Raw genomic sequence first — 8,928 nt, 5'->3', positions numbered from 1 at the left:
TAGGTTCCGACGAGTTCCTACAAGTCACATGAATCAAATAAATATAATACATTACTATATGTTGTTGTTATTATTACCTATTCATTGTTATTTTAGGCTGATTTAATAATGTATAGGATATCAACAAGTGTTGTTGTTCAGTGCCTATTATACAGTAAAGCATGTCATAACACAATGTATTTATAGATATTTATTTATTTATTTTACATGCAGATGATAGCATATCTTCTAAGCAGTCAGTTGATCTGTGGGGGATTTCCAGAGGTTTCATCAGTAATTGTGTGGAATACAACAGACCTGTCCATTGTACTAACAGACATAAAAGTTCATATTTGTGGAGGCATTTGAATTGCTAAAAACGCTTTATTCATTGGTGATGAACTAATAAAATAATTCTGTGCCTAAAACAATACTGTGATATGCATGTACACACTACACACCACTACAAGACAGCCAAACATTATTACCACAGTTATTTACTGGCTGCGCTACCTGCGCATGGTTGATGTTTTAGACACGTCTCAAGTCCTTTTTTCGTCGCTCCCTAATAACGTCATCCGTGACCTGAGAGTACAACACAGAGGGGGAGCAGTCCAGAGGTATATTGTTTTTTTGCTAAATTTTGTTGCTGACTTTACTTCTTTCCATTTCTTTGCAGTCAACCGTGTGAAGTTTGAAAAATGTTGGAATTTCAGTCTGTCTACACATGATGACTGTCACATCTCAAGCAACCCGTAAATTAGGTGAGAAGGCAGATCATCTGCCAGCTCAGAATATTCGTTAGGTACATTCAACTTTCATGCAGTAAACTTAATGTCTTTTAGTTGTAATGTCAGATAACGTTACGGTTGCACTAGATCATGTTCCAAGCTTTGGAATGAATACGGCGTAAATCCTGGAAAGTGGCCCATAAGTTATGGAAAGTAGCTCATTTCTCTAGTAGCGTCGGTGATGTAACTAACGTTACAACAGAGCTGTGGTAAAGCATATGTCTGTCTTTGAACTTTGGTTTGCCACTGTTGGGTTGCCGACGACTGTGCTGTTCAAGGAGGCTGTGTTAATGGGTCTGATGTTAGTTTACGTATAAGCGACTGACCACCATTAATAGAGCTGTTATTCCTGCATCTGTAACTTCGCTCTTTGAATGCAGTTGCTTTACAAGTAGACCATTATTTTTATAATTTACAAAAGCTTGTACATGAGAGGTTTCTACAGCATAGTAATTATCCCATTTTAAACCTTTTTACGGCAATCTCCATCTTAACAAATACATTATTATTGACTCTGGGACTGTAACCTGTTGATTTTTTACCCCTCTCTTTACATTTTTTTTTTTAGATTTAAGTAATCATTAGGTGCCTTAAAGAAGATGAGTGTGCCAAGCTACGCTGAGGGTAACATCGTATTGACTGATGAGAAAAAGGATGACAACATTCCAGATCTGCCCCATGGGCCCTTGGATGTCTACAGGAGAAAGGCCTCTTTCAGCTGGAAAGATATGGCCAGGTTCATTGATGGTGAAGAAATTATTGCGTTCAAGGTAAGCCACCATCTTTCTAATGCTGTTTAATTGCTTTGTTTTTTGAGGTCTTTATCAGTATGTGTTGTTGATGTGTCTCTCTTCAGTGCATGTATGGAATGTTATATATGTTCTCAACATTATGTATTTCTGGTGTAATTTCAGACTAAAACGTTTATTAACGTTTAATAAACAGTGCGTCATATCAGGAGGTATAGCCTACCCTCCTACTCTAGTTGGAAGACACCTTAATCAAGGTTAATGAGTTTGAGTTGTCGAAGTAACCCTGGAAACCCCTCAAGAAAAACAGTCTGCTCAAATGATACTTTGTTAAATACAGTTCATATGGGCCTGGTTCACTAACCTATTGCTAATTTGTTAATAGATTAGACTGTTAATGGATTACAAGGAAAAAAGTTAACTTTTGTGTGCAGTGTTCTCGTTCTTTATAAGACCGAGATCATAGTGCGTACTGCGTAATGTGTTAGCTGTGGTTCTCCTGGTCAATGAGGTTCCTCTGTGGCTTCCCCCATCCTGCAGCGCCACGTGTGGACCACGCTGGAGAACGACCCGCTGTTCGCCCGGCAGCCCGGCGAGGACGTATCGCTGGAGCGCATGCGTGAGCTGACGTTCCACCGCTGCAAGCAGCTGTTCCGCTACGACTTCCTGACGCGCGACGACATGATGCAGATGCCCTGGAAGACCACCGTGCTCAACGACTGCCTGGGCATGTATGACTGGTCCCTGGGCGCCAAGTTCTTCCTCAACAAAGGGGTGTGTGTGTGTGAACCCCATAAGTGTGTGTTTGTGTGTTTGTGTGTGGACAACCCGTACACATATCACAGGGTGTGTGCTTTTAGGTGTTTGCAGTCCAGTAAATTACACACGTGTGTGACGTGCCGGTGTATTTTTGTTCCTTCTAGATGTTCGGTGCTACGGTGGTCAACTCAGGATCCCAACGGCACGAGAAGTTTGTCCAAAGCACTGAGAGCATGAAGGTGAGCTCCCTGAAGTTGTGTTAGTGTATTATGGCAGGCGTGCATTTCTTTAAAAGACAGGCCAGTAGGTTGATTTGTTACTTAATGACTTTTGTGACTGCTGAACTGAGTTATGGTTTAATATAGGGCTATTCACATAGCTGCTCTCATTATATCCCCACAGAACTGTACACTTTTCATCTTAGCGACGTCGGGTTTTGTCTTTATTCAGGCTAATTTGCACAGCAAAATGTAGGGTTTCAGGTTAGAATTGTATTTGTTTAAGACTTGCTTGCTGCAGGGGTAGCTGAGGTCCATTTTAGTTCAGTGCTTGATATTTGCTTAATCTTTTAGTCCTGGCAAGCACACAGCACACACCTACAGCAGATAACACACACACACACACACTCTCTCTTATCATCCTGCTCTTCTTGAGAGCTGAAGAACTGATTGCTTGGTACTATCAGGAAATGGTCATAGGTTTTCAGGTAGCGTCACAGCAACAGACAGACCTTGAGTTATGTCAAGATTAAACTCCTGGTTAGGGGAAGTTCAAAGGTGCTTATTATATGTCAGGAAACACAAGGCTGTGGCCTTGAATCATAACAGCTCACAACCCCTCAACCAAAATGGCTTATGCTTATCCAAGTCTATCAGGGGTGTATTCGAAGTACGTCATTTAATGACAAACCTGCCTAAGTTAACCCCCCCCCCCCGGTCTTTCTGTATTAGTTATTCTGTGCCTATTGGTGTGTCCATGAACATAGGAGTGTTTTTGTCTATGTGCAAATATTGTAACATTGCCAACTGTGAGACAGTTCAATCCACCTGTCTCTGCCTGTCTGTGTCTGTGTGTCTTTTTGTGTGTGTGTGTGTGTGTGTGTGTGTGTGTGTGTGTGTGTGTGTGTGTGTGTGACCTACAGACATTTGGGTGTTTTGCACTGACTGAGTTGAGCCACGGCAGCAACACCAGAGCCATGAGGACCACAGCCACATACGACCCCAGCACACAGGTACCCATGAGCTCTACCCTCTGCTGAATGACTGGCACAGAGTGAGTGCTAGGCTTGAGTACAGACTGTCACGTACGTCTGTCTGAGTGACTGCCTGCACATCTGAGGTGACTCAGTGGCAGGCTGAAGGTCGGGTGGATAAGCCGAGTCGGAGGTTTTCAGCTGCTCAGATAAGAGTGCCATCACACTGGGCCTTTCATGAGGCACCCCCTCACCACTCACAGGCCTGCAGGGTAGCAATGACGGTTTCAAAAACCAATCCCCTCAACTTGCCTGTCAGGAGGGAGGGGTTTCAAAATGTTTCTCCCTAACGCACATGTGTCAAAGTCGAGGCTCCAGATCCGGCCCGCCAAAGGAATTCTTCCGGTCCGGCGGCTCGTCGGAATGTTGCCAAAAGTTCCATTGATTTGAATGGGCCACAGTGTAATTTTATTTGGCCCGTCAGATAAAATGTAATGTCTATAAGAGCTGGCCAGGCACACACCACTTATACCGGAAGTCCCACAATGCACTGCCACAGCGCTAGTCTACGTCAATTTAGGCCCGCAAGCGCGAGCCCTGGCCCCACTGTCTGCAGCGTCAGCACCTGAAGTCAAAGTTTAGCTTGCGGCCTCTCTCTCTCCCCCCCCCTCCCCCAAAATGGCCAATATTGGCAGAATATATGTTTACCGATGTAAAGAGCAAACCTGTTTATCTTGTGTGCGGCGCCGATGTGGCTGTAATGACTATAATGAATATAATTTAAGATGGCACTTTGAAACGAAACACCAAGACAAGTACAAACATCTGGACATGAAACAGAAACTACAAAAAGAGGATTCGAAAAGATCGCTGGTGTTATAGCAGACTGTGTTTGTAAAAGCAAAATCACAAAGTGAGGCTGCTGTGAAGGCAAGCTTTATTGTAGTAGCGGAGATCGCTAAAGTAGCCTGACCCTTTACCGAGGCACAATTTGTCAAGAACTGCATGATGAGTTTGCGTCATCGTGTGCCCTGATAAAAGGCAAGCATTTTCAAATGTGAGCCTGAGCAGAAACACTGTTGCTGATTGTGTATGTGACCTTGCCACCAATCTACAACAACAGCTGATGGGAAAGGGAAAAGATTTAATCGCATACTCCCTTGCTGTGGATGAGAGCAGTGACACATCTGATATTTCCCAGCTGTTAATCTTCATCCGTGGAGTGGACTTGACTCTATGCGTTATAGATGAATGTTTGGGATTTAAAGAAATGCATGGCACAACTACAGGGAAATATCTCTTTAAAGAGGAATCTAAATGTGTAAATGAAATGGGGCTGCCTTGGGACAATCTTGTTTGGCTGACCACAGATGGAGCGCCTGCGATGTGCAGAAAAGAGAGGCATAAGAAATGAATGCCACTGATGTTTATTTTATTTTGAAATTTGATCTCTGTGTTTATAGGCATTAACTAAAAGGCTTAAGCTTTAAGGCTGCTTGTCCCAGATTCAGTAGGCCTATGTTAACTAACTAAAGTTCATGTTTACATATGAAAAAAATATAATATACATTTTGTTTTCAATGAATAAAGAAAATGTCCGGCCCCCTACTTGGAAGCAATTTAAAGTTTTGGCCCTCTGTGTATTTGAGTTTGACACCCCTGCCCTAACGGCACATCTGGATGATTATCATTTCAATCTAGCTTCAATCAGGTGGCTGGGACCAGAGTTTATCTAACATTAGCATAACATTATTAGCCGTTTGATAATGTTGTGAGGCTGAAGGCAGAAAGATAGAGCCAGGGCTCATTTGCATATTCATAGCTCCACAAATACTAATTGAAGTAAAGGTGTAGAGCTACGCCAAGCCATTTTCATCAAAATGTGATTTTTAGGAGCAGAGATGGGTTTTGAGGGCATTAATCAATGGCAGGAGAGGAACTTAAATATCATGTTGTTAAGCGAGCATAAAGTGTGAGGAATGCAATGCACACTAAAGCTGAAATTATTTTCTGTTATAATTTGACATTTTAGGGGGAAAAAAACAGGTGCTGTTGTTAATCATAAGTAATACCGTGTAACACATTGGTTGAAATAATATCTCTTCCAATAGTATATATATTACTATGTTGGCAGTGGATATTATTCATTGGAATTGCAGGGATTGAAGTGAAAGCAACATCTATTGAAGCCAAATGGAAGTGATCTGTCTCATGTCTCATGTCTCTATCCTCTCCTCCAGGAGTTTGTGATCAACAGCCCGGACTTCGAGGCAGCCAAGTTCTGGGTGGGGAACCTGGGCAAGACGGCGACCCACGCCGTGGTCTTTGCTCAGCTGCACACGCCGGACGGGTTCTGCCATGGCCTCCACTCGTTTGTCGTCCAGGTACGGTCTCTTGTGTTCGCGTCAGCCACGTGCTCCGGTCTCATGATGTGAGTTTGAGGTCCGAAGCTCAGTGCAGAGAAGGATCTACCAGTTTGTTATTGGTCAGTTTACAAGCATGTCTGCATAGGACTCTCCTGGGGTGTTTTAAAAGGAGCTGGGTGTGTGCATGAGTTTGTGTATGTGTGGTTGTGTGTGTGTGTCCACAGTGCGTATTCTTTTGAACTGACAAGCTCAGATCAAGTTCTGATCAGAGTGTAAGATAGATAGCTTGTTAAAAAAAGACACTTTCTGTTCAGTTTACCCCATTCTGTAGGTGAGAGATGGAGACCCTCAGTGAGGGGTCTTTAAGAGTCTCACTGATCTGTGAACAGCTGTATTGTCCTGACGTCCTCTCTTGCAGGTCAGAGACCCTAAGACCCTACTGTCCATGCCTGGGGTTATTGTAGGAGACATGGGAAAGAAGCTTGGCCAGAATGGACTGGACAATGGGTGAGTACACTGATGGACACACACACACACACAGAGACAGAGACAGAGACAGAGACAGAGACAGAGACAGAGACAGAGACAGAGACAGAGACAGAGACAGAGACAGAGACAGAGACAGAGACAGAGAGAAGGTGAACATCTTACTTTGATGGTTGAAGTGATAAATGGTCTCCTTTCACTGCACAGGTGTTTGCTCAGTGGAAGTATGAGTAAAGGTCAATAAAGGTCACCCAGAGCATACAGCTTTTATGGATTTGATATCATCATGCTAAGTGCTCCTGGGTCTGTTACAACCTAGACATAACACATTTATATTTTAAAGTTAATCTTATTTTGATTTTACCTACAACACAATGGTGATGTGCTGTACAACAGTTTTGCTCTGAATGTGAAATGTGTAGTTAGCCTAAGTTCCCAGCAGATGGCAGTCATTGTAAAGCTTGAAACATCTCTTACTCACAAGCTCTTAAAGGCACCCAGTGCAACTTTCGAGGCAAAAATAAACATTCAATTTCTAGTCTTTTTTACACGTAGTAAACTCCATACCATTACATATCGACATTCGAGGAGCAAAGATGAGACGTCGTTGTGTGGTGAGAACTGATAGAAAATCGTAAACAACAACAACATTGCCGACGGGAATCCTGCTTTATTTATTGGTGGCACCAATAAATAAAGATTGTTGTTGTTTACGATTTTCTTACAGTTCTCACCACACAACGACGTCTCATCTTTGCTCCTTGAATGTCGATATGTAATGGTATGGAGTTATTGAAACTTACTATGTGTAAAAAAGACTAGAAATTGAATGTTTATTTTTGCCTCGAAAGTTGCACTGGGTGCCTTTAAGTTGCCGAACAGGTCGACCAAGGAGGTTTGGCAACACCAAAGTGATCGTTTGACCTGTTACATACTGATAAAATGCAAATAATTCCTTATTCTGTAAATCTCTGCATTAGAGTGTCTATTTAATATATGAATGTGAATATGATGTTCTGACTGAAGTAAACACAGAGAAGTCTGCATGTTTGATAGAATCTAAAACGAGAACATGGTTAATATCTTCTGGAATAAACGCTTCCCTGGGGGCTCTTTAAATCTACTTGTCTAAGTGGTTTATGGGGTTATAATTGTGGCAAAAAGTTATTTGCAAATGTGTGCAGGGAGTTGTGTAACCGAATCTCAATCTGTATGTGCGTGATCAGATTTGTTTACGCCTTTCTTACGCTCTTCTAACACACACATGGATTCGGAACACACATTTTCAGATTCCCGTTCACATTCGTAAAAACAATCACTACATATTCAGAGATTCTTTTACACATTTGCAAATCTGATTACTCGCACAGACCGATTGTGATACAATTACCTAGCTCTACATACACATTTGTGTGTTTTTTGTTTGCGTTTGTCAGGTTCGCCATGTTCCACAAGGTGCGGATCCCGCGAGAGAACCTGCTGAATAAGACGGGCGACGTGACTCCGGAGGGGAAGTACGTCACACCATTTAAGGTCAGCTGATGTCCACCGACCAAAACATGCTCCCAGGGGTCATTTCATGCGCAACTGCGAGTGTCCAGATCAAGAATGAAAAATCTAGAAAGAGAGGTTGATCATTGAGTAAACAGATAACGTACAAGATTCAGGAAGGGGGAGCTTCAGCCTCTGGGCTCTGTAAAACGCCTTGGCAATTTTATTGTTCTGGTGCTATAAAAATAGGTTGGAAAACCTAAATTGAGACAAAAACAGTCTAGTACTTAATGCATTTAGTCACGCCTCAATATTAACGACATGTGGCAGGTAATTCCTACTATAAATATTCACATTCAGTATCTCGCCCCCGATTGCTTTTTAAAACTCGTCTATAGGCTAAAGCTGGAGTAGTGTTTCACGACTCTCCTCAGGTTTTTAACCCACGCATGTTGCGTAATGTGTTACCATCGTAAAGTCACATGTGTGTAGCAAATTTGGATGGGAGGATTGAAAGAATAGGCCGTGAGGTGAGGCTCTGTTGTTCCAACCGCCATGCTGGAGCTCGTGGAAGATTCCGGCTGTTTTCAGACCAAACAAACAGCCAGTGTTGCAGGGCGTCTTGACTGACGGGAAACCCGCAAGGAGGGCGTCTGTGAAAACAAACAGCGAGGAGAGGCCCAAACCCAATTAACCCGTCCGGATGTGTCCCCCGCCAGGGCCCGCCAGCCAGCCATTTGTTTGCAGAGTCCAACCAAGCAGAACCAAGCTTTTCTCATAATCTCTCTCTCTTTCTTTCTCTCTTTCTCTCTCTCTCTCTCTCTCTCTCTCTCTCTTTTTTTTTTTCTCTCTCTTTCTCTCTCTCTCTGTCTTTTCTCTGTTTCGTTCTTTCTTTCTTTCTCTCTGTCACCTCTTTCTCTGCTTACTCTCTCTGTCTGCCCTCTGTGTCCTTATATCTCTCCCTTTTTTTGTCTGCCTTTCTTTTCTTTTTCTTCTCTCTCTCTCGTGTTCACACTGTCATGCCCTTTTGCTGTGCTGTGTTCACACACACTATTACGTTGTTTGATCTCCTTCTATGCATACCTCCTGTCCAATGTTTTTTTGTTTTCTTCTCC

At 42.8% G+C, this 8,928-nt stretch overlaps 1 protein-coding gene across 2 annotated transcripts in view; it reads left to right on the top strand.

The window, feature by feature from the left end:
- The first annotated feature begins 573 nt into the window (after positions 1–573).
- acox3 (acyl-CoA oxidase 3, pristanoyl) overlaps positions 574–8,928 on the top strand; it is a 23,345-nt gene continuing 14,990 nt past the window's right edge. Inside the window, exons 1-8 of one of the 2 annotated variants that reach the window (XM_080838469.1) lie at positions 574–599; positions 1,339–1,540; positions 2,060–2,293; positions 2,443–2,517; positions 3,420–3,509; positions 5,711–5,854; positions 6,255–6,343; positions 7,759–7,855. In XM_080838469.1, coding sequence (XP_080694595.1) covers positions 1,370–1,540; positions 2,060–2,293; positions 2,443–2,517; positions 3,420–3,509; positions 5,711–5,854; positions 6,255–6,343; positions 7,759–7,855 — 900 coding nt within the window. In that variant the 5' untranslated portion in view covers positions 574–599; positions 1,339–1,369. Of the gene's footprint in view, positions 600–629; positions 744–1,338; positions 1,541–2,059; positions 2,294–2,442; positions 2,518–3,419; positions 3,510–5,710; positions 5,855–6,254; positions 6,344–7,758; positions 7,856–8,928 lie in introns of those variants that run through there. The other variant, XM_080838468.1, reaches the window with a different exon arrangement.

The sequence above is a fragment of the Sprattus sprattus genome (genome assembly GCF_963457725.1).
Source record: "Sprattus sprattus genome assembly, chromosome: 5".
Classification (NCBI taxonomy): Eukaryota; Metazoa; Chordata; class Actinopteri; order Clupeiformes; family Clupeidae; genus Sprattus; species Sprattus sprattus.
Note: the sequence above shows the minus strand (reverse complement) of the source record. Positions and strands in the feature narration are given on the sequence as shown.